At 40.0% G+C, this 26,093-nt stretch overlaps 1 protein-coding gene across 5 annotated transcripts in view; it reads right to left on the reverse strand.

Annotated features, from left to right (window-relative positions):
- Positions 1–26,093, reverse strand: part of SPIRE1 (spire type actin nucleation factor 1) — a 300,883-nt gene that overhangs the window by 25,829 nt on the left and 248,961 nt on the right. For all 5 annotated transcript variants that reach the window (XM_037067604.1, XM_037067603.1, XM_037067602.1 and 2 more), the window contains exon 9: positions 18,647–18,819. In XM_037067604.1, the coding sequence (XP_036923499.1) occupies positions 18,647–18,819 (173 nt within the window). The remainder of the gene's footprint in view (positions 1–18,646; positions 18,820–26,093) is intronic.

Raw genomic sequence — 26,093 nt, forward strand, 5'->3', positions numbered from 1 at the left:
AACCTCCAGGACTTCTTTAACTGTTCCAACATCTGAATTATAGGGGTACCAGAAGGGGAGGGCAAGAATAGTGGGGGAAATATAGAATCTAAAGAACTTGAGACACGTGGTTATAAACTAAGGGGGGCAGAATGGTGGGGGAGGGAGGTTGCGGGTGGAAGGGATTGAAGGGGGGGAATAGAACAACTGTAATGGTGTAATCAATAAAATATATTTAAAAAAAAAAGAAACAAGAATTCAAAAAACTGAGGAGAGGCTTAGGAAACTCCAGGGCATCTTTAAATGTTCCAACATCCGAATTATAGGGGTACCAGAAGGGGAAGAGGAAGAGCAACAAGTGGAAAACTTATATGAACAAATAATAAAGGAGAACTTCCCCAGTCTGGCAAAGGAAATAGACTTCCAGGAAGTCCAGGAAGCTCAGAGAATCCCAAAGAAGTTGGACCCAAGGAGGAACACACCATGGCACATCATAATTACATTACCCAAGATGAAAGATAAGAAGAAAATCTTAAAAGCAGCAAGAGGAAGCAAAGGAGTTCCCATCAGACTCAACTGATTTCTCAAAAGAGACCTTACAGGAAAAAAGAGGCTGGAAAGAAGTATTCCAAGTCATGAAAGGCAAGGACCTACATCCAAGATTGCTGTAACGAGCAAAGATTTCATTTAGAATGGAAGGGCAGATAAAGTACTTCTCAGATAAGGTCAAATTCAAGGAGTTCATCATCACCAAGCCCTTATTATATGAAATGTTAAAGGGACTTATCTAAGAAAAAGAAGACAAAAAATATGAACAGTAAAATGACAGCAAACTCACAATTATTAACAACCACACCTAAAACAAAAGCAAACTATCTGGACACCTAAAATAGGAGTGGAGCCACAGAAATGGAGATCACATGGAAGGTTAGCAACAGGGGAGTGGGAGGAGGAGAAGTCAGGAGAAGGTACAGAGAATAATTAGCATAGACGATGGGAAGAAAACGGGGAGGGCAAGAGTAGTGTGGGAAATGTAGAAGCGAAAGAACTTACAACACATGGACATGAACTAAAGGAGGGGAAGGTGGGTGGGAAGGGGTGTGCAGGGTGGAGGGGAGTAAAGGGGAGGAGTGGGACAAGTGTAATGGCATAATCAATAAAATATATTAAACAACAACAACAACAACAAAACAAATTAGTATTTTGGATTTCTTCAGAAAAATACCCAGAAATGGAATTGCTGGGTTCACCACTGACTGTTATTACAGTAGTTGTTTTCAAGTCTATTTTGTCTGCAGTAAGTATTGCCACCCAGCTTTTTGTTGTTGTTTTTTTTCTATTTTTATGAAATATCTTTCCCTGCCTTTACTTTAAATCTATATGTGTCATTCAATCTGAAGTGAGTCTCCTGTAGACAGCATGTTACTGGTCTTGTTTTATTATCCATTCAGCCACTTTATATCTTTAATTGAAGCATTTAATCCATTTATGTTTAAGTAATTGTTGAGAGATATGTAATTACTGCTATTTTATTATTCATACTTTTTATTCCATTTTCTCCTCCTCTGGCTCCCCCCACTGCCAAGAAGTTCATTTATTATTTCTTGTAATACTAGTTTGGTGCTGATGAACACCTTTAGCTTTTTCTTGTCTGAGAACCTCTCCATTCTAAATGGTAGCTTTGCTGAATAGAGTAATCTTGGTTGTAGGTCCCTGCTTTTGATCACTTTAAATATTCAATGTCAAACCCTTCTGGCCTATTGAGAAATTAGCTCACAGTCTTATGGGAGCTCCCTTGTAGGTAACTCATTGCTTTTCTGTGGCTCCTTTTAAGATTCTTTGTCTTTATCATTTACCATTTTAATTATGATGTACCTTGGTGTGAACCTCATTGGATTCATCTGCTTCTTAGACTTGTATGTCTATTTCCTTCACCAGGTCAGGGAAGTTTTCCATCATTATTTCTTCAAATAGGTTTTCAATTCCTTGCTTTCTTGTTTTCCTTTGTGGTATCCGTATGGTACATATATTACTAAGCTTGACGTACTCCTTACACTATCCTCATTTTTTTCCACATTCCTTTTTTCATTTTGCTGTTCTAACTGGGTGTTTTCTGTTACCTTATCTTCCAAATTGCTGATTTGATCCTCTGCTTCATATAATCTATCATTGACTCACTCTAATATATTCATTTATTGTATTCTTCACTTCTGACTGATTCTATTTTGTTTTCTATCTCCATTGTTTCTTTCCTATCTCTTTGTTGAAGTTCTCACTAAGTTCACTTACTTTTTCTCCAAGTTCTTTAGCATCCTTATAATCAGTGATTTGAACTTTGTATCTGGTAGATTGCTTGTCTACATTTTATATTGTTCTTTTTCTGGAGTTTTATTCTTTTCTTTCACTTGGGACATGTTTCTTCGTCTCCTCATTTTGGCAGTCTCCCTGTATTTGTTTCTACATATTGGGTAAAGTTGTTCTATCTGCTGGTCTTGGTAAAGTGGCCCAGTGGTGTAGTCTCCCTAGTCATCTGAGCTTGGTCTCCAGTTTGTTCCTTTTGTAGGGGGTGTGTGCCCACTTATGGCAGGTGAGCCTTGATGCATTTCAATGGAAGGAACTGATCCTTAGGCTGATTGGTTATGAGACTGGCTGTAACTATAGTGGGGAAGCTTTTGTGCAGGTGCTGACCTTACAGAGCAGAATTTGCTTTAGTGGGACTCTAATGCCTGCTAAGTCTGGCATTAGCTGTGTTGTCTGTTGAGGTGGTTGGGTGGTGCTTTGGGGTGGTCTAGAAGCTGGCCACTGGGTGCACTGGTTCTGGGACATCTTGGGTGGTGCAGGTCAAATCACCCACTGTTTGTATCTTGCCTGTGGCAGTTGGTATGACCCACAAAGTGATCTGCAGATGGTTGCCACTTCTATGGTGCTTGGAGGTGCCTGGGATAGGTTAAGCTGCAAACTGAGGCTGGCTGCTGCTAGTTAGTACTGGGCTTGGGGCTGCTTAGCAAGAAGCCAGTTCCTTCATTGGTGTTCGTGAACCTTTGAGAAATATTAGGAAAGTCCCCAGCGTGAACCAAGGCAGGTTGTTTGCATGGTAAAGCCACTGGAAACATCTTGGGTGGGCATGCAAGTTGAGTGGAGCTGGGTCTTGGGAAATCACCTGGGTGGGTTAAACAGTGTTAGCTAGGTTGATGGAGACTCAGATATAGCAACTGCCTATGCCTGCAGGGGGAAGGCTCAGCAAAGGAACAACGGCTTCTGCCAGCATCTCTGTCTGGGAGAGGTTGCCCCCTCAGACACTGCCCTGAAGCCAAACAATCAGTTCTGCCCCAGTATGTCCCTGGGAACTTTCAAGCTAGTTCTGCAGAGCTAAGGCTCAGAATGAGTGAGTCTGTCAGCCAATCCATGTGTGGGCCATTTAAGAGAAATCCTGGGTCACCAAGAGCTCTCAATTTCAGTCAGAATCTTCACTTGTTTTCACAGCTACGGGTTATGGGGACTTCTTTTCCTGGCACTGGAACCCTAGGCTTGGCAAGTCTCATGTGAGGCTCAGACTGCTTGCTTCTCAGGGGGGATCTATGCAGCTATGATATCCCTCCTGATTTTTATCTGCCACACTTGAGTATGAGACCCGCTGGTTTCACATCTCTGCCCTTCCTACCAGTCTTGATGTGGCTTCTTCTGTATATCCTTAGTCATAAGACTTCTGTTCAGCTAGATTTCAGGTGGTTCTCAATGATGGCCGCTCTGTAGTTGGGTTGTAATTTTGATGTGTTACAGGAGGAAGCATGTATAACTTTTACCTACTCCACCATCTTGACCAGATCTCTTAGTTTCATCATTTGTAAAAGAGGGTATATAATACCATCTTTCCTATGGTTATTGGTCTAAGGTTAGATGAGATATTGCATTCAAAAAGCTTAACACATTACCCAGCCTTCAATAAATGGTGGTTACTATTATTATTATGGGATTATTTAACATATTTATAAAAGTAATAGACTGGGCACCCCATGAGGGTAAATGCCATGTGTCTTATTCATTGTTGTTACCTAGTATCAAACCCATCACTTATTATGTAATGAATAAATATTTGAATAACTGAATGAAAAAAATTCCATGAAATGTCATGTGATTCTAGAAAAGTGTCTACACTGTGCCAAATAAAATTTAAATTCCTATTACCAGTAAGAAAAGATCTCCTTGCTTTAAACTGTATCAAAATAAAGTACAATACTTAATTCATTAAAATTTATTATGATATGGAACATACATGAACTAGGAGGCAACTTATTTCCATAATATCTATAGAAAACTGTTAAATATAAAAGAAAATCAGGTTAATATATTAATGTATTATGGCACATAGTGAAATTTCTCTCTGACCTATTTAGTTCAGGAATCTTTAAGAATTAGCTATTCACTAAAAATTTGCCTCACCTAAAACCTACTGCTGAAAGCATTAATTTCATACAAGCTATAATTCAATGGATCTTGTCATAAATCACACAGCTGAAACAAAGACAGTTTGAACAGTGACCTCCAGACTCTTGATACTTACCATAAAGAACAAATTAAGCAATATAAGCGAAACCTCAACTTTGTTCAGTCCTATAAACCTCCAGAAAAGCTAGCAAGCAACAAGAGTGACCTCATTCTAATTGTGAAAGGTCAAAAGGAAATATAAGTCAAGAGTATTTCTTAGGGAAAAAAAGGAACCATACACAGCACTTACCAAATAATTATGAAGTGGATGCTACCCTGATTGAAACAGCAGAAATCAGACCACTGCCTCACATACATCAGAACACCTTTCCTAGAAACATTTTTTAAAACCTATTTTTACAGAACTCTGATACAGGTCGACACCTTTTACTCTACTCTTCTTTACTGATCTGTACTACTTCCATTGTGAACAGCAAACAACCTGTCCTGGAGCAGGTGGGATGAATACAAGCCAGTTTATAGGAGACAGAAAAGTTGTGGGGACACTGGTCTGATTCAGGGACATTTAGAATTTGTTTCCAGAAGCTGTTGATGGTCTTCTGTCCCTGCATATCCCCCTCATGACTACTTGAATACTAACCTTCCACAGGATTAGTTCCTGCCCTAGAGGAATCACAATATACCCAGAAGAGGAACCAGGAGACTTTTACAGTTCCTAGCTACTGAGTGAGGGAATATATGTGTGGACTCCTGTTTGCTGCTCTCCTATCACATCTATTCCCATTGACTAGACAGTTTTTGCCTGTCTGGGGAATTTTGTTAGATTTCTGACAACTCTGGAACATCAGTCTTTTCTATTGCTTGACATGGTTTCTGAAATTTGCTTGTTTGTATTGGCTGATCCATTACTAGTCTCTGACACTTACTAAGTTAAGCCTTTTCTGGTTCTATATCCTGACCAGTGATTCTAATCAGGTCCTGGCTATAATGAGGTCACTTTCATAACTCCCAGTGCTTCACTGTTGCTTTGTTCCAAGGGTAGCCATGTCACTGAAGGCTGCCAGAATTGTCTCAGGCCAATCTGGGCACCAAACTTACTTAACAGAAATGAGAATCTTCCTTTTCCTGGAAATAAAAAAGCCCAGCAAAGGTTCAGCTATAGCGCCTTTACTTAGATCTCTTACTGAAAGAATTGATAGGAATTCAATCAAAGCCCATTTTCATTTAAAAAAAATATTACCTGCGATAAACTAGAAGAGGTTATTAAAGATACACATGGCACATTGAAACCAGATTTCTTGGAAGAGAAAAAAGGAGAGATGGAAAAATGTCTGATGTTAGGAGATCTAGTTTAGTAGGGTTCTGCTACTTAAAAAGTTACCTGATGTTTTAAATTTGGTCTCTATCTCTACTAGGGACAATTTTCTCATTGAAAAGTCATGATGTTGGACAAAATTTCTAAAGCCCCTTTCCAGGTTCAATGTTTAAGATTCAGGTATTCTCATATAGAATGAGAATATTCTGTATATCTCATATATATCTCATATCTCATATCTCATATTCTATATTCTCATATAGAATACTAGCAAGTTTATGAGATACACAGACTTAAGAGTTAGACTTGGGTTTCAAATCATTTACTAACTGAACAGTTGAAGTTCAAAAACAAAACCTTGGACTTCCGCCAAGATGGAGGCATAGGTGGAAACACTGTGCCTTCTCCTACAACCAAGTTTGAATACAACAATGGTTTGGAGACCAAAGACACAGCAAAAAACAGAAAACTGAGTTATATGGAGGTCTGACAACCACTAACCATTCAACGGGGATGGTAAGAGGGGGGAGCCAGCAGCGAGCAGGGTCGTGCAGGGCAGATCCCCCGACCTAGGCGCGCAGGCAGCCAGGAACCAGTTGGGGTGCGGGGCAGATTGACCGCGGTCACACATTCACGCACAGTGAGACAGACCACGCAGGCCCCAGGGGGCGAGGGCTGACGGGGGTGGCACACTCGCGTGCAGAGGGACAAAACGCTCTGGCCCAGTAACAGTGGCAGCTGCAGCACCTGTGGGGGCCAAGGCGGGAGGCAGCAGACCTGAGGCATAGTTCCTCGTTGACCCCGCCCCCACATACAACGTCACAACCCAGCGACTTAGTTGCCCTGCTCTGGTGAACGCCTTAGGGCTCTGATCCTGCTACAGAACAGGCATGAACAGCCCAAAAGATGGCGCAAGAAGAAGTCAAAGTCCCAGAGCCAATAACTCTAAGCGACCAAGAAATTGCCAGCCTCTCAGAAGCACAATTCAAGACACTGTTTATCAGGATGCTAACAGAACTGGTGGATTATAGTCACAAATTAGAGGAACATATGAAAGCTAAACTAATTGAAATGAAGGGAGATGTCCAGGAAACCAATAGTGATGGAAAGGAAACTGGGACTCAAATCAATGGAATGGACCAGAAGGAAGAACGAAAAATCCCACCAGAAAGGAAGGAAGAAATGAGAATTCAAAAAAATGAGGAGAGGCTTAGGAACCTCCAGGACATCTTTAAACGTTCCAACTTCCAGATTATAGGGGTACCAGAAGGGGGAAAGAAACAGCCACGAGTGGAACACTTATTTGAACAAATAATAAAGGAGAACTTCCCCAGTCTGGCAAAGGACATAGACTTCCAGGAAATCCAGGAAGCTCAGAGAGTGCCAAAGAAGTTGGACCCAAGAAGGAACACACCAAGGCACATCATCATTACATTAGCCAAGACTAAANTTTCTTTAAGGAACCTGGCAACATGTATTAAGAGCTATAAAAATGCATTCTGGACTTCTGGTCAAGATCGAGGCGTAGGTGGAAACACTGTGCCTCCTTGCACAGCCAAGTTTAAAGATGAGAAAGTTTTAGTAACAAAAACACAAGCAAAACCCAGAAAATTGAACTGTATGGAAGTCTGACAATAAAGAGCCCTTCAGCTGGACCAGTAAGAGGGGTGGAATCAGCGGCTGGCAAGCGGGGTCAGGCAGGAAAAATCTGCCGGACTGACCCAGGAGTGCAAGTGGCGGTTAGTAGATCCCAGGAGTGGGGTGGCAACAGGTGGACCAAGTGGGGGCACAAGGTAGCTGGCTGACCATGGTCACATATTTGAGTGCAGATGAACCAGGCAAGGGAGTAAGCAGTGAGACAGACTGAGCAGGATAGGGCCCCGGCGACGGGAATTAAAGCCTAGGGGCACCAATTGGAAGAACTTTTAGGGTTGGGGTGCTGGGAGAATCTCCCAGGCTCACAGAGTTTGTTGGAGGGACCCACAGGGTCCTGGAGGGTACCCAAGCCCACACACCAAGGAGCCAGCACCGGGGGGCCAGGTTTGCTTGTGGGAAGCAGCAGAGGGGACTGAAATCCAAGAGAGAGCAGGAAAAAATGCCATTGCCCCTCTCTGACCCCACCCCCCACAGGTCACAATCCATTGACCTGGGTCACCCCACCCTGGTGAACACCTAAGGCTCCGCCCCTCATACATAACAGGCATAAACAGACCAAAACATTATGGCTCAAGAAGAACAGCTCAAAGCCCCAGAGGCAATAGTTCTAAGCGACCAAGAGATAGCCAACCTACCAGATGCACAGTTCACAATACTGGTGATCAGCATGCTCACAGAACTGGTTGATTTTAGTCACAAATTAGATAAAAAAAAAAATGAAGGCTTCACTAAGTGAAATGAAGCAAATGCACAGGGAACCAATAGTGATGGAAAGGAAACTAGGAGTCAAATCAATGGAGTGGACCAGAAGGAAGAAAAAATGACCAAACAGAAAAGAATGAAGAAACAAGAATTCAAAAAATGAGAAGAGGCTTAGGAACCTCCAGGACATCTTTAAATGTTCCAACATCCAGATTACAGGGGTACCAGAAGGGGAAGAGGAAAAGCAACAAGTGGAAAACTTATATGAACAAATAATAAAGGAGAACTTCCCCAGTCTGGCAAAGGAAATAGACTTCCAAGAAATCCAGGAAGCTCAGAGAATCCCAAAGAAGTTGGACCCAAGGAGGAACACACTGAGGTACATCACAATTACATTAGCCAAGATGAAAATGAAGGAGAGAATCCTAGAAGCAGCAAGAGATAAGGGGACAGTCACCTACAAAGGAGTTCCCATCAGACTGTCAGTGGATTTCTCAAAAGAGACCTTACAGGCAAGAAGGGGCTGGAAAGAAGTATTCCAAGTCATGAAATCCAAAGACCTCCATGACTATTCCAAGTCATGAAAGGTAAGGACCTACATCCAAGATTGCTCTATCCAGCAAAGCTATCATTAAGAATGGAAGGGCAGATAAAGTGCTTCCCAGATAAGGTCAAATTCAAGGAGTTCATCATCACCAAGCCCTTATTTTATGAAATGTTAAAGGGACTTATCTAAGAAAAAGAAGATAAAAAATAGGAATAGTGAAAGGACAGCAAACTCACAGTTATTAACAACCATACCTAAAACAAAAGCAAACTAAGCAGACAGCTAGATCAGGAGCAAGACCATAGAAATGGAGATCACATGGAGGGTTAGCAACAGGGGAGTGGGAGGAGGAAAAGGGGGAAGAAGGTACAGAGAATAAGTAGCATAGGCAGTGGGTAGAAAATAGACAGGGGGGAGGGCAAGAATACTATGGGAAATACAGAATCTAAAGAACGTGTGACACATGGACATAAAATAAAGGGGGGAAATGGTGGGGGAGGCGTGTGCAAGGTGGAGGGGAATGAAGGGGGGGTATAGGACAACTGTAATGGCATAATCAATAAAATATATTAAAAAATAAAAGTCCAGAAATAAAAATGTGCATTCTTTCATCTAGGAAATATACTTTCAGAAATTCTGAGAAGATGTTTACAACAATATGGTTATTTATAATGGTTACAAAATGGAAACAACCTAAATGTTAAAAAATAAGGGACTCGTTAAATAAAATATGGCAAACCATTGTGATGGAATATTACAGAGATATTAGCCATGATGTTTGAAAAGGATATTTAATGAGAAGAGAAAATGCTCATGATTTTTTTAAATAGTAAAAACCATGCGTTAGTTCTAGTTCTGACAAAATGGCAGATTGGATAACCTATTTCTAAGGTTGAAAGAGGTTTTTGGGTTACAACAGTCCACTGACAGTCTGGCCAATTTGAACAATTAGGAACTTTCAAAAGACTTCAATTCCAGCTTGCACTTAATGTTTACTATTTATTATTTAACTATTATTATTTAAATGTACAACACTAATGGAGAAGTCTAAGAGAAAAAATCAGTTTGCTGTTTTTATAACTAGAGTTCTTAATAGAAAGAAAAAAATGCACTGCTAATTGAACAATGAACTTATTAAGAAAATTAAAATGCAAGTCATTGTATCACCATTCTTAAAATTATTAAGGAGTTTTTGTTTTTGCATAAAGTAGTCGAGTTTATATTGATAAAGTAAATAATTCATTATTATCCTATTTCATAAGAACATCTGATTTGTAATAATATATTGACTGGTTACAGGAAACTAAACTAAACAGGGATTATTTAAACAGTAAACTGTTCTTTGTGATAATCTGGAACTAAATTTAAATTAAACCTCAAAGAGAGCAATGGGAAATAGAAAGTTTCTGGTAGACCATGTAATCTAATAAAAAGTATCTGTATAGGTGACCAGAGGGGGTATTTTGAAGTGGCAAATGGTATCATAATATAAAATCTTTATGGAAGAGGAAATTAAATGAAATTATGTATGAACAAGTATACCATACAACTGGTAATTTAGTAACTGGAAATATTTCTTAATTCGAAAAAAATCTCTAATGTGATGGCATTAATAAGTTAACAGAAATTCGAAACTTCATAATATAATTTCCTATATAAGGAGGGCAAAAACTGCTCAGCAGCTGGAAACATCATTGCTCCCTCCTTAAAGAAATGTCCTGGTCTCTTCTTCATCCAGTGTGAGGGCTTTGGTACAGAGGGTGGGCAAAGAGGCCTGTGCAAGGATCAGGAAGACAGGCGGACTCATTGGTGAGAACTGATAGCTGAGTACTGTAATTTCCTAGTAGAACACTTTGTCCTAGAATGGAAAAGGAATTTTACATTGCTCTATAAGGCCTTAGGGAAGCCCTGAAAAAGTGGGGGTGGCGGTGGGCAGGGCTCTAGTCTCCACCCTCCATTTTTACTAACTGATATTATACTTCTGAAGGTTTGATATGAAGAAAAAGTTTTTTGTGCTTAAAAAAAGTTTGGAAGCCACTTAATGGGAAGGAAAGAAGAAAAATGGGGTAGCAGATGATAAACTGATAGGATATTAGAAAAATAACATGATCAGCTTTTTCTGAGATTCCTCTTTATTTGGTCTCTACTCTCCTCTAAATATGGCCCTGAGCCTGGACTTAGTCTGGTCCAAGGTGCAACCCCAGCTAGGAATTCATTAGATAAGTAAGCACAGCTGATGTAGAATAAAGAAGAGAAGTTCAAATCAGACTGTACATCTGTCCTCAGGCAAAGTTTGAGCAGCAGGGCAGAAGCACATGACCCCACAGTGACTCAGAATGGCAGATTGCACACAACAGAGTGTTCTCTGCCAGGCTGTTCTGCTCACCTGATTCTATAGCACAAGTCCTACTTCTACGACATTTCACTGGTGCCCCAGCCCCTGTAGAAGCACACTACATGACACAGTAGATAGCCTCAGACAGTGCTTGGTAGGCCATGTGTACTCACTAAATGTGTTTTTTTATTTCCCATTGGGACAATAAGCAATGGGAGGGCAAAGCTCATTGCATTTCTGATCCCTCCTTAGTTCTTGCTGAAATTATTCAATAAATATTTGAATGGCAAAAATGAAGTGGCAAAAAAGAATTAAATTGAATTCAAGTGAATTTACAAATGAATTGAAAAAAAAGAAGATGGTGTAAAAACAAATAGGAGAAGAGTTACCGAATATATAAAAGTAGGGAACAACAGTGCTGTAAAATGTGAATGCAGACAAGTTTGTATAATGTGACATGGGATGGATCTAATTGTCTGTATTTGTGGTCATTTTTGTAAGTGGGCAAATATGACCAAAGGTTAGTCAATCTACGTTTAGGAATTCTCTGATTAGGTGGGGAAAAGAATACCTACCTATCAATTTAGAAAAGGTAGAATTGTCAAGTAATGGAATTAGAAGAAACCTGAAGATCTGGGGATTACTTCTTGTGTTAGATGAAGGGATGAGGACCTGTCTTCATGCCCTACACACACAGCCAGAACCAGAATTCTCAGCAGGTCCCATGTGAACAGCTGTTCTCACTAATCTGCATTACAAGGAACCTGGTTTGAGTTTTGAGGTACTTTGCTCCTCTCTAAGAAACATCCGTTAATTATCAGGCTTTACAATAGAAAGTCTTCTGAGTTGTTTTAATCAGTCAATAGATGATCTTTTAAAAAATATTTTATTGATTATGCGATCACAGTTGTCCCATTTTTTCCTCGCTTATATTCCCCTACAACCTGCACCTTGCTTCCCACCAGTGTCCTCCCCTACTTAGTTCATGTCTATGGGTTGTACACATAAGTTCTTCAGCCTCTTCACTTCCCATACTATCCCTAACACCCCCTGTTTATTTTGTACCTACCATTTATACTTGTTATTCCCTGAACCTTTTCCCCCAGTCTCCCCTTCCCTGCTGATAACCCTCCATGTGATCTCTATTTCTGTGAATCTGTTCCTGTTCTAGTTGTTTGTTTAGTCTGTTTTAACTTTTTTTTTAGGTTCAGTTGCTGACGGTTGTCATCTTACTGTTCCTAATTTTGATCTTCTTTTTCTTAGAAAAGTCCCTTTAAAAATTATTTATTTTTAGAGAGGTGGAAGAGAAGGAGAGAAAGGGAGAGAAAGATCAATGTGAGGTTGCCTCTTGCACACCTCCTACTGGGGACCTGGCCTGAAATCCAGGCATGTACCCTGATGGGGAATCAAACCTGAGACCCTTCGATTTGCAGCCTGTGCTCAATCTGCTGAGCTACACCAGCCAGGGAGTCCCTTTAACATTTCATGTAATAAGGGCTTGGTGATGAACCTCTTTAATTTGACCTTAACTGGGAGGCACTTTATCTACCCTTGCATTCTAAATGATAGCTCTGCTGAATAGAGTCATCTTGGATGTAGGTCCTTGCATTTCATGACTTAGAATACTTCTTTCCAGCTCCTTTTGCCTGCCAAGGTTTCTTTTGAGATCAGCTGCTAGACTTATGGGAACTCCTTTGTAGGTAACTGTCTCCTTTCCTCTTGCTGCTTTTAAGATTCTATCCTTATCTTTAATCGTAGGTAATGTAATTATGGTGCATCTTGGTGTGTACTTCCTTGGGTCCAACTTTTTTGGGATTCTCTGAACTTCCTAGAAGTCTATTTCCTTCACCACACTGGGGAAGTTTTCCTTCATTATGTTTTCAAATAAGTTTTCAACTTCTTGGTCTTCCTTTTCTCCTTCTGGTACCATTATGATTCAGATGTTGGAGCACTTAAAGTTGTCCCAGAGGTTCCTAAGTCTCTCTTCAGTCTTTTAATTCTTGTTTCTTCATTCTGTTCCAGTTGAATGTTTATTTATTCCTTCTGCTCCAAATCATTGATTTGGGTCCCAGTTTCCTTCCCTTCACTGTTGGTTCTCTGTACATTTTTCTTTATTTCATTTTCTAGAGCCTTCACTTCTTTATTTTACAGCCATACTCATTTCTGTGAGCATCCTGATTACCACTGTTTTGAACTCTGTATCTGATAGGTGGACTATCTCTTCATTGCTTAGTTCTATTTTTTTTTTGAGCTTTGATTTATTCTTTCATTTGGGCCATATTTCTTTGTCTTGGCATGCCCCTAACAATAAAGGGTGGAGCTCAGGTATTCACCAGGGCTGGGCTACCCACGTCACTGTGTTGTGGTGCTGTATGTGGGGGAGGGATCTGAGAGGGAACAATGCTGCTTGCTTAGCTTTCTCCAGCTTTCAGTCACTTCTCCCACTACCCACAAGCAAATTGGGCCCTTCTGGTGCTGGTTCTCAGGTGGGTGGTTTTGTGTACATTCTAGGACCCTGTGGGTCTCTCCAACAAACTCTTCTGTGAGGCTGGGAGTTTTTCCTGTTGCCTCAACCCCCACAGGTTTTTTCAGTCAGAGGTTTTGAGGCTTTAGTTCCCGTCACTGGAACCTTGGGATGCGTGCTCTGTCTTGCTTCTGAGTTGTTCCTCCCAGTTTTTCTGCACACCAATGTTGAACCACCTGTTTTGCCAGCTGCCATCTTGCCCTGAGACCTCTCCAACCTGGCTGCTTGTCTCTGTCCCTCCTACCAGTCTGGATATGTGTGTCTTCATTAACTCCTTGGTTGTCTGACTTCCATACAGTTTTATTTTTCTGGAAGTAATGGTTATTTTTGGTTTTTAAATTTGTTGTTGTTCTTCTTTTGGTTGTGAGAAAAGGCTAGGTGTATTAGCCTCCATCTTGGCCAGAAATAGTCAACAGATAATCTTAAAAGTAGCTAAAGTTAAGACCAGATTTTAGGATGAACACAACTAAATTACCACAATTAAATTAAAGCCAAGTTTCATCACTAGAAACTCTGATTATTATAAAGCCAAATTTGAAATACAATAGTTGTTTAAAAATAAAGGCTTCTGATTATCTGTTTTTAAATGTTAAAGTCTGAACATATTTAGATGTTTTAACATTATATTTAGAAGTTTTAAAACTCTATATTCAGAAGATTAAAAAAGTAACATATGTATTTAGTACACCTTTGACTTCTCTATCTTTAACACTTAAAAATACTGATTTTAATTTCAAGAGGAAGAGATGAAAATGCTTAGTTCCAAGCCCTTGTCTAAGAACACTCACTTTGTTCCATGAGTCTGAGATTTCCACTACCACTGACTAAGAAACTATGACTTACCCATGCTTAAACCAGCACCCAGTAACAATGGTCAGAGTTAGCTGAAACCTGGCTCTAACATTTCTCTTTTTACTACCTTTTTTCTTGCTTCTAATTTGAATTGATGATGTATAGATATGCAAAAAATGGCCTCCCTGAGATTAAGAGAATTGTGTCTAGCAAACCATCTCAAGAGTTGGATTTGGGACTTTAGCAGTATATCTTTAAAAAATGATAACTACAGCTATTGTAGAGGTTGCCCGCTTATCTCATGATGACCTGGTGTATAGTCTTGCCTTAGGATGTGAGTAGAGGAGGACAAGGAAAGGAGTTAAGAGTGGTTCAGTGGGGTGAAGAAAGAGCACTTCCTGTGCCTATTCATCAGTGCTGTCCACCGAGCTCTCTTTGAGAGTGGTAGTGTTGTCTACATTGCATTTGGCTACTGAACACTTGAGAACTGAATAGGAAGAGTTTTAGAAAAACTATTTATTTATCTATCTCTATATCTATTTATTTATTTAGAGGGAAAGGGAGGGAGAAAGAGAGGGAGAGAAATACTGATGTGAGAGAGAAACATCAATTGGTTGCCTCTTGCACATGTTCTGACTGTGGACCTACTTGCAACCCAAGCATGTGCCCTGATTGGGAATTGAAATGGCACTTAGTGTGCCAATGCCCAACCAACTAAGCCATGTTGGCCGGGGCCACACACAACTGAAGAGTTTTAAGTTCATTTAATTTTAATATATTTAAAATTTCAACAGTCACAGTGATTAGTGGCTACTATACTGGACAGTGCAGAACTACATGCACTTTTAATTTATATTTTTGTTCTCACAGGTTAATATGAATTTATCTAATTATGTGAGTTCCTACTGGGTGTTAGGAACTGGAGACATAGAGTGAATTCAGCATAACCCATACTCTCAGGGAGCTTGCCCTCTGGTGGGAGAGAGAGAAATGCGTGGATTACATTATACAGTGTAAAGTGTCCTAACAGAGAGAAGGGAAGGTTATTACTGGATCACACAGAAGGGAGTCCTGATGGGTTGTCCTGATGGGAGTGGTGCCAGGGAAAAGAGAAGGTGAGGTATTAAAGCATGCTGTTAAAAGATAAACAGGAGTTAGGAGTGAGGGTAGACTGAGGTAGGGAATGGTGTTGCAGATATTAGAACACCAAGGCTCTTATGCACCTTATTTGGGGACATGCACTTAATCCTGTAAGTGTCAAGGAGCCTTCAAAAGGTGTCAAGCATGAGTGACAAAGGCTCTGGTGGTATGTGTAAGAGAGAACTGGGGAAGCTAGGAATAAGTAAAGTAAGATAGGACTGAGAGAGAGAGAGCATGTGTGAAAGCACACCCTGAAGCCAGGCAGTAATAAGGATATTTATTATTCTTAATGTTTGAAAAGTATTTTCTACGAAAATTGTTATTACTGGCATTTCCTGGATTAGGAGTAAAGACTGGTGAGAGGGGAATTAAAGAATGATTCCTTATATTCTATACCTTGGATAAATGCGGAGAGGATGGAACCAGCAACTGAGATAGCAAACAGAGAAGAGTAGCTTGCTGTAATTGATTTCTCAGGGGGAAAGGGAGAAGGGAAGCAAGAATATAATTTCATTTTACAGAAGTTGATTTTGAAGACTGGGCAGTGGAAATACACAAGACAGATGCTAAGACGGAGGCATAGGTAGACATACTTCGCTTCTTTGCAATACCACAGAAAGAATTACAACTTAATCTCAAAAGAAATAACACAGAGAACTGTCAGAAAATAGAACTGTATGGAAGCCTGACAACCAAGGATTTAAAGAAGCCACATTCCTCCAGATGGGTAGGAGAGGCAGAGACACAGAGAGGGGCAGAGAGGCAAGGAGACATGGTGTGGCATGGAGGGATGGCAGCAGTGGTGTAATAGGCAAGGGCAGTCGCACATTCATGTGTGGTAGATAAAGACTGGGAGGGATACCTTGGGAGTGAGTGATCTCATCCCTAAGCCAGAATGCACAGACCAGAGTTCCAGCTCAAGGAAGATAAGTCCCCATAGCTTGTGGCTGTAAAAACCAGTGGGGGTTCGGGTGGAGAAGAAACTGCTGAATTTTCAGGTAACTCTGCTTAAATACCCCGGATGGCCTTAAAACATATGCAAACCCACCCACTCTGAGATTCAACACCAGGGCAACAACTGGAAGGGCACCAGTTGCATACGGGGAGTGGGAGAAGTGACTAGAAATAGAGAAAATGCCAGTCACTCCTCCAGAAGTCAGGCAGGGGCAGAGTCCCTTGACTGAGCCCTCCTTCCATGCAGTCACAAACTAGTGAAGCAGGCTGCCCCACCCTGACGATTACCTAAGGCTCTGCACCACACAATTTATGGGTGCCTTTTTGACAAGAGGACATGCTACTAAGACAGGGAGTGAAAACAGCTCTCCCTAATACACCGAAACAAACACAGGGAGGCGGCCAAAATGAGGAGACAAAGTAGTATGGCTCAAATGAAAGAATAGAACAAAACCCCAGCAAAACCACCAAATGAAATGGAGATAGCCAACCTATCAGATGCAGAGTTCAAAACACTGGTAATCAGGATGCTCACAGAAATGACTGAGTACAGCTGTGAAATAAAGAAAGAAGTGAAGGCTCCACGAAATGAAATAAAGAAAAATATATAGGGAACCAATAGTGAAGGGAAGGAAACTGGGACCCAAATCAATAATTTGGAGTAGAAGGAATAAATAAACATTCAACCGGAACAGAATGAAGAAACAAGAATTAAAAGAATGAAGAGAGACATAGGAACCTCTGGGACAACTTTAAGTGCTCCAACATCTGAATCATAGTGGTACCAGAAGGAGAAGAGGAAGACTAAGAAGTTGAAAACTTATTTGAAAACATAATGAAGGAAAACTCCCCTAGTGTGGCAAAGGAAATAGATATACAAGTCCATGAAGCTCAGAGTCCCAAAGAAGTTAGACCTACGGAGGTACACACCAAGTCACAGCATCATTAAGTTATTCAAGATTAAAGATAAGGATGGAATCTTAAAAGCAGCAAGAGGAAAGGAGACAGTTACTTACGAAGGAGTTCCCATAAGACTAGTAGCTGATTTGTCAAAAGAAACCTTGCAGGCAAGACAGGGCTGGAAAGAACTATTCAAAGTCTTGAAAGGCAAGGACCTACATCCAAGACAACTATATCCAGCAAAGCTATCATTTAGAATAGGAGGATAGATAAAACGCTTCTCAGATAAGGTCAAGTTAAAGGAGTTTATCATCGCCAAGCCCTTATTAAATGAAGTGTTAAAGGGACTTATCTAAGAAAAAGATAAAAACTAGGAACAGTAAAATGACAATAAACTCACAGCTATCAACAACTTAACCTAAAATAAAAACAAAAACAAGAACAAACTAAGCAAACAACTGGAACAGGAAAAGAATCACAGAAATGGAGATCTCATGTAGGAATATAAGCAGGGAAGGGGAAGGAGGAAAATTCGGGAAAAGGTAAAGGAATAAGAAGTATAATTGGTAGGTACAAAATACACAAGGGGAGATTAAGAATAGTATAGGAAATGGAGAAAGCAACGAACTTACATGTACAACCCATGAACATGAATGAAGGAGGCGGGAATGCTGGAGGGAATTGGGGTGCTGGGAGGAGTCTAAGGGGAGAAAACAATGGGACCACTGTAATAGCATATTCAATATAATATACTTAAAAAAAGACTGATGCTGTAGATCAGCTCAAAGAAGATTTGAGAAGCATAAGCATCGGCATCCATCCTGTTTCTTGAAGACAAGAAGGATGTTAGATTTTCCCCCAAAGGGCAGTAGGTGAAAGATGAAATCTGGAAAACAGTAGCAGTTTTCTTTCTCGGGCCTTTCTGTTGTTATTAATATTACAGAAAGAACAATCTTCAGTATGGATATGTATTTCAGAGAGAGAGAAATAAATGGGTAAGTATACCACAGTGTTAATTGTTTTCAATGAATCATGTTTTTCTTTTTCCTCCCTGTAAATAAAAGATATTTAATATAAGTTTGAAAATCGTTGACTTATTTTAACCCCACCATTATCTAAGACTATATCAATATTTCAAAACTTATTTGATACACTATGGGCATTATATCGGTCTTTAGTAAGTGATAGTAAGTAACCCAGTGTTTTATTTCCTCTAAATAAGTTTGAATCCTAATGTTATTATTTGAAAAGTGGGACAGGATTAAGTAACAACTGAAGCAACAGTTAGTAAACTAGGTCTTACCATCATGGACTTGGGAGTCAAGATTTGTGAACCCAGACCTCAGGGGAGCTCACCTCTGAGTCAGAGCTGTCCAGTTCAGCCAGAGTTGGAGCTTTGAGGAGCTTCTTCTGCGGCACAGGCACCTGCTGCACAGCATTTAACTTGTTTTCCTTTCTTTGTGATGTTAAACCTCCATTCACCACCAACGATTCTATAACGTTCTTTGGGGATTCAGGGTTAGTCACATCTGGTGAAAAAAAAAAAAAAGACGAAAGCTCACCTTTTCTTGAGCCAAGAAAGGTAAACACACTGTTCCAAGTTACTGAACTAAGAAATACACACCAGATGGCATAGCAGTTCCATGTCATGAAAATAAACCACAGAGGCTTAATACAATAACATCTATGTATACAAAACATTTTTGTTAGACATTAACTGTCAGATTCAATTAAAGAAAACCTTTAACAGACATTATATATTCACATTTACAGATTAAAATTTAGAGGCGGAAGAAATTCTACAGATAACTGACTGACACCAACTTCTTTCTTTTCTAAAGGCCCAGAGAGGTAAGTTTTACTTTATGGACTCTAAAGAGCTAGTGATACACAGATCAAAACGATGGCATGCATGAAGCCTTATTAGGTGCATGATGTAAGATATGACAATAGTTTGATTTGAAATAGTTAATAATCTATATTCATATAAATATGAACACAAAGAATCTGGGATACATTCCTTCTGATAAAGCTGACTTAGCTTATTCAGAACTCAAAATGGAAGGGAAATCAATATAACAAATTAAATAAATCCAGTATTATAGAGCAGAGTACTGAGCAAAAAGTACAGAGTATATAGGACAGTTAGATGCAGATAGTGTTGGTTCAAAATCAAGTTCTGCTGCTAGTTACCTAACTTGTTGTTTCTTCATCTACAAAATGGTCTAACAACAGACATGAGTTTGTTGTGAGGATTAAATAAGTTAACAACTGCATATAAAATGCTTAATACTGTATATAATAAAGGTAGTACACCATGAATGTCAGCAATTAATAACACTAATTTGTGTCTACATTAACAAGTAAGTAAACTACGGCTCTGAGTAATTTAGCTAGAGTCACACAGCTAGTGTGTGTCAGAAACCTGAATCCTGCTTAGTACTGACTCTAAAGGCCACTTTTTTGTACGAGAGCCTGTAATTTTCTGATGCAAGTGGAACTAATTTCAGTCAGTATTTCAAATGAAGTGTTAAATATCTGAGTTTAATAATTAAGTACTAAATAAGAGTGTTTAAAAATGAGAGAAAGCAGTCACTGCATAATTTAAGTTCAACATCAGCACCATGAACTGATCTGTGCATTTGCAACAGTCTGTTAAACGCCTGTAGTTGGGGTAAAGGATACACTAAACACTAAAGTGAAAAAAGACACGATAAATGCTCCTATACAAGGAGAAATCATTGTAACTGAAGTTATTATAAAATATAAGAATGTAGTAATTCCCCCAACACAAAATATTTATATACTTGAAGTTTAAGAAGTGGATTTCCAGGAAACATTTTGTATATAAGTGGGTTTTAGTACAGCCTTCCATGACATTATTTTAAATAATTGTGTAAATTCTTTATTATATATGGTATATATCTGCTTTGGTATTTATAATTTGTGCTTATTTTTAGAGATGAAGAAGGCTGGAGAACATGCCCTTGTGAACTAAAAGGCTTTGAGTAATCAAGAAAGGATTAAGGAAAGAAAAAAGGAAGCAAAAGATAGACATATTTGTCCATCAATCATTTATCATTTTACATAAAATTTCTAATAGAAAACTTGACAACACGTGTTAATTTTGTTACTACATTTCCAGGTATTAGGTAGCTAAAACAAAAACATAATTGGAGAAGGAGGTACACTGAAAGGGCAGAAGCGCATACACAATATAACAGTTAAAGTCTTCAAGAGCACTTTTTAAAACATTTAATTATTGTTCAAGTACAGTTTTCTGTCTTTTACTCCCATCCCAGCCCACCCCCCCCAGTGTTCCCCACCTCCCTCCCATTTCCAACCCCCCTAGTTCTTGTCCATGTGTCCTTTATACTAGTTCCTGTAAATCCTTCCCCCTTTCCCCTGAATTTCCTTCCCCTCTCCCCTCTGCTCACTGTCAGCCTATTCTCTTTTTCAGTGTCTTTGGTTATATTTTACTTGCTTGTTTGTTTTGTTATTTAACTTCCTGTTAAAGGTGAGATCATATGGTATTTGTCTATCACTGCCTGGGTTATTTCACTCAGCATAATGTTTTCCATTCCATCCATGTTGTTGCAAAGGGTAGGAGCTCCTTCCTTTCTGCTGCATAGAATTCCAATGTGTAAATGTACCATAGTTTTTTGATCCACTCATTTACTGATGGGCACCTGGATTTCCTCCAACTCTTGGCTATTGTAAATTATGCTGCTATGAACATTGGGGTGCATAGGTCCTTTTGCACTGGTGTTTCAGGGTTCTTAGGCTATAATCCTAGCAGTGGAATTGCTGGGTCAAAAGGCAGATTCATTTCTAGTTTTCTTAGAAAATTCCATACTGTTTTCCATAGTGTTTTTACAAGTCTTCAATTCCACAAACAGTGAACCAGGGTCCCCTTTTCCCTACAACCTCTCCAACATTTGTTGTTTGTTGCTTTATGATGGCCATTCTAACCGGTGTAAGGGGTATCTCATTGTGGTTTTAATTTGCATCTCTCTTATAGCTAGTGATCTTGAGCATCTTTTCATGTGTCTCTGGATCCTCTGTATGTCCTCCTTGGAGAAGTGTCTGTTCAAGTCTTTTGCCCACTTTTTAATTGGGTTTGTTGTCTTGGAGTCATGTGAGTTCTTTGTATATTTTGGAGATTAAACCCTTGTCTGAGGTATCATTGGCAAATATATTTCCCCATACAGTTGGTTCTCTTTTAATTTTAATACTGTTTTCTTTAGCTGTGCAGAAGCTTTTAATTTTGATGAGATCCCATTTGTTTATTATTTTCTTTATGTCCCTTGCTCTAGGGGATGTATCAGTAAAAAAGTTGCTGCGTGAAATATCGAAATTTTCTTGCCACTGTTCTCCTCTAGGACTTTAATGGTGTTGTGGCTAATATTTAAATCTTTTATCCCTTTTGAATTTATTTTGGTGTATGGTGTAACTTGGTGCTCGAGGTTCATTTTTTTGCATGTAGCAGTTCAGTTCTCCCAACACCATTCCTTGAAGAGGCTATTATTACTAGATTGTATGTTGCTGCCCACTTTGTTAAATATTAATTGGCTGTAGAGATTTGGGTTTATTTCTGGGATCTCTGTTCTGTTACATTGGTCTATGTGCCAGTTTTTATGCCAGTACTAGGCTGTTTTGATTACAGTGGCCTTGTAATACATTTGGTACCAAGTATTGTGATCTCTCCTACTTTGCTCTCTTTCTCAAAATTGCAGCTGCCATTCGGGGTCATTTGTAGTTCCATATAAATTTTGGAAGTATTTGATCTATGTCTGTGAAGTATGTCATTGGTACTTTTTTTTTATTTAACTTTTGTTCAAGTACAGTTTTCTTTCTTGTATTCCCAGCCCTGCCCCCCCCCAGTGCTCCCCACCTCCCTCCCATCTCCACCCTCCACCTTATTGTCCATGTGTCCTTCATACTTATTCATGTGAGTCCATCATCTTTTCCCCTGTGATTCTCTCCCCTTTACCCTCTGGACCCTGTCAGCACGTTCTGTATTTCAGTGTCTTTGGTTACATTTTGCTTGCTTGTTTGTTTTGTTGTTTAGATCCCTGTTAAAGGTGATATCATATGGTATTTGTCTTTCACTGCCCGGCTTATTTCGCTCAGCATAATGCTTTCCAGTTCCATCCATGCTGTTGCAAAGGGTAGGAGCTCCTCCTTCCTTTCTGCAGCATAGAATTCCATTGTGTAAATGTACCATAGTTTTTTGATCCAGTCATTGACCGATGGGCATTTAGGTTGCTTCCAACTCTTGGCTATCGAAAATTGTGCTGCTATGAACATCAGAGTACATAGGTTCTTTTGGATTGGTGTTTCAGGGTTCTTAGGATATACGCCTAGCAGTGGAATTGCTGGGTCAAAAGGCATGTCCATTNCTTGTAATATAGTTTGATATCAGGTATTGTGATCCCTCCAACTTTGTCCTTCTTTCTCAAAATTGCAGCTGCTATTCGTGGTCTTTTGTGGTTCCATATAAATTTTTGGAGTGTTTGTTCTATGTCTGTGAAATTTGCCATTGGCACTTTAATAGGTATTGCATTAAATCTGTAAATTGCTTTGGGTAGTATGGACATTTTGATGATGTTAATTCTTCCAATCCATGAACACGGTATATGTTTCCATTTGGAAGCTCTTTATTTGGCCTTCTATCTTGATTGAGAACCTTGCTGGATAAAGTAACTTTGGTTGAAGGCCTCTGGTTCTCATTATTTGGAATATTTCTTGCCCTTCTCTTCTTGCTTGGATTGTTTCCATTGAGAAGTCAGCAGCTAACATTATTGGGGCTCTCCTGTATGTTACTTCCTTTTTCTCCCTTGCTGCCTTTAAGATTCTTTCTTTGTCTTCGAATTTTGCCAGTTTAATGATGATGTGCCTTGAAGTGGGCCTCTTTGGGTTCTCTTGATTGGGACTCTGTGTTTCCGGGATTTGTGTGACTTTTTCTCTCATCAAATGAAGTTTTCCATAATTATTTTTTCAAATAGATTATCTGTCCCTTGCTCTTCTTCTTCTCCTTCTGTTATCCCTATTATTCGGATATTATTACGTTTCATATTGTCTTGCATTTCTCTTAATCCCTCTTCATTCTTTCTAAGCCTCTTTTCCTTTTCTTGCTCTTTCTGAGAGTTTTTTTTCTACTTTTTCCTCCAACTCGCTGATCTGGTCTTCTACTTCATTGATCCTGCTTTTGATTCCTTCCACTGTGTTCTTCAGCTCCAAAATTGTATTCTTCATTTTCTCTTGGCCCTTACTGATAGTTTCTATTTTCTTTTCCATGTTTATATAGTTTACAGTGAGTTCATTGTAATTCCCCTGTAGTTTCTGGTAGCTCATTGTGAGCTCTTTCAACTCCTGATAGCCAGGACTTTGAATGCAATATCTGATAGCTGACTTGCCTCTATTTCATCTAGCATTCTTTCTGAGGCTTCCTCCTACCCTTTCATTGTGGGGTTGTTGTTTTTTCTTCCCATTGTTTGTGAGACTGTTCTTGTCAGCTTCACCTTCTTAAATTGATTTGTTCTGACTTCCTGGTTTTATGTTCTGTACTTCTGTGGTGTAATACCTGTGAGATTCAGTGGTATAGTCTCCTTGATCTCCCCAGCTCACTGCTCTTGGGCTGTCCTTTACATTGGCTCTGAGTTTGTCTTTGGATTTTTGTTGTTTATGGGTCTTTTTTTGTTGTGTGGGTCCTTCCTACCAGCTGGTGAACTGATGGTCCCTCTGACCACTACCTGTTTTCATTTGCTGTGTTGGTGACGGCTGGTTGCATTGAAGCTAGCTCTTCAGCGTGGACAGGGTTTTCAGGATTCTCTTTTGCTCTTGTTCAGTTGTTTGCCCTGAGTAGTTTCTCTGCTGTTTAGTTGTATTTCCAGATAGGTCTTGGTTTGAGGTTTGTGTGGTTTCTACTCCCTCCTTCACCTTCCTCTGTTATCTGTTGGTGGTTTCTTTGTTGTTGGGTTTCCTCTTCCTTTGGGGATCCTGGTGTTCACCACTTCCACCTACTTTTTTTGTGTGTGTGTGATCAGTTGGAGGGGAAGGCAAACTGGTTTATGACAGCAGGAGAGTATTCTATGATATTTATAGTTGCAGCCAGTAGAGAAGAGATAGGTGATCCCCTGACAATGTACCGCGATAACTGTAATCTTCAACCCAACTAGCCACTTTTTAGAAAGAATGGAAGGAAGATAAGGCTATTGTTGGAGAGGGAAGGTTTGTGATTTGGATGTAGAAAGGTGTGAGGTTGAGGGAGGTCAGATTCTGAGGTAAGGTGAGAATAAAGGATGGTAAATAGGTGTAGTGTGAGAGAGAACAGTTAACCACTACAGTATTATAGTTCAGGCAACAATGAAGTGGGCTAAGATCTGGGGGAGGGTGTTGTGTAGTATTTATAATAATATTAGAGCAACAATCGTATGACAGAATCTATGATATACCAAGATTAGGAAGTACTGGACCTTCAATAGTGTACTAACTGGGCAAGGGGAAGTAAAGGAGAGTAAATTAGCAATACACTAGGATTGAGGAGACAGGAGAAACCTTTGAAGTGATGCAATATATCCAGCCAAGATAAAGAAGACTATACAGAAAAAGGAGGAATAGAGATACTATTAAAATAAAAGATGTAAGACTAATGATAAAGAAGACTATACAGAAAAAGGAGGAATAGAGATACTATTAAAATAAAAGATGTAAGACTAATGACAAAATAATGAAAAAAATACAAATATGCAGTAACTTGTAGTTTTTCAGTTATAGCAAAGTGAATTTTGTCTCTCTGTCTCTTGTTGGGATGCCCCCTCTTTGACTCCAACTCTGGTCTTTTTGCCATTACAAGTCTTTTGTCTCACTTCGGGGGGAGGGGGGCTGAAAAAGAAGAAAAAAAAAGCAACAGATGGGAGGAAAAAGTGGTAGGTTTGGAAAGAAAGGAAGAAGGAATAAAACAAGAAAGAAGAGAGAGGGTAGAAGTACCGAAAGATAAAACAATAATAAAGTTAAATAAAAGATTATTTTTTTAAAAAGCCAAAAAAAAAGCCAAAAAGAAAAAACAAACAAAAAAACCCACACCTCTTGTTGGTTTCTAGTTGGTCAAACCCTTTCTTCTGGTCACAGTAGCTGCAGCAGTCTGAGGGGCGACTGGTGCGGCCTTTCTCCCTTCTTGGTCAACTCAGCCGGTGTCACCAATGCTCTCCCAATATCCAGACTGGTGCCTCTTCTCAGCACCCCACTGAGAGCAGATATTCCCCAGGATTCACAGTCCTGGCCTGGGGTGTGGGCAAGCGCTCCTGGCCAGGCTTCCCTGGTCTCGCAGGCTTGGGTATGAACCATTCCCAGTGCTATGGTGGAATGCATGGGCGGCTCTCAATTCTCCCAAGCCGGCCAGCACAGACTAACTCCATGGGTGACCAGAGCTCTCTGATTTGCTTCCTATTGCCCACTCCTCTCTCTGGCACTCCAAGCAAACAGATCTCTCCTGGCGTTTTTCAAACTGCGCCTGGCCAGGCAGGGAGGGAGCTGATGACTGGCTCTCTCCCAAGGTACTTGCTGCCAGCCCTCGGCTCCCAGAGACCGAGGTAGACCGGCCTGGGCCCTGGAGCAGCCTGGCGGAGGGTCTGCGGCCTCTGTGCTGTTCCCTCGGACCTTGTTGACCAGCAGTCGTGGACCTTGTTGACCTGCAGTCATCTCTTCTCCTCAACCTCTGGTCATTCAGTGTCCGCTCCAATTTCTGGAGATCTACCTTCATATACACTGGGTCCCTGTTGGCTATCCACTGCGCTCCTCC

The sequence above is a fragment of the Sturnira hondurensis genome, unplaced genomic scaffold, assembly GCF_014824575.4.
Source record: "Sturnira hondurensis isolate 20B ecotype Veracruz unplaced genomic scaffold, ASM1482457v3 Scaffold0017338, whole genome shotgun sequence".
Taxonomy (NCBI): Eukaryota; Metazoa; Chordata; class Mammalia; order Chiroptera; family Phyllostomidae; genus Sturnira; species Sturnira hondurensis.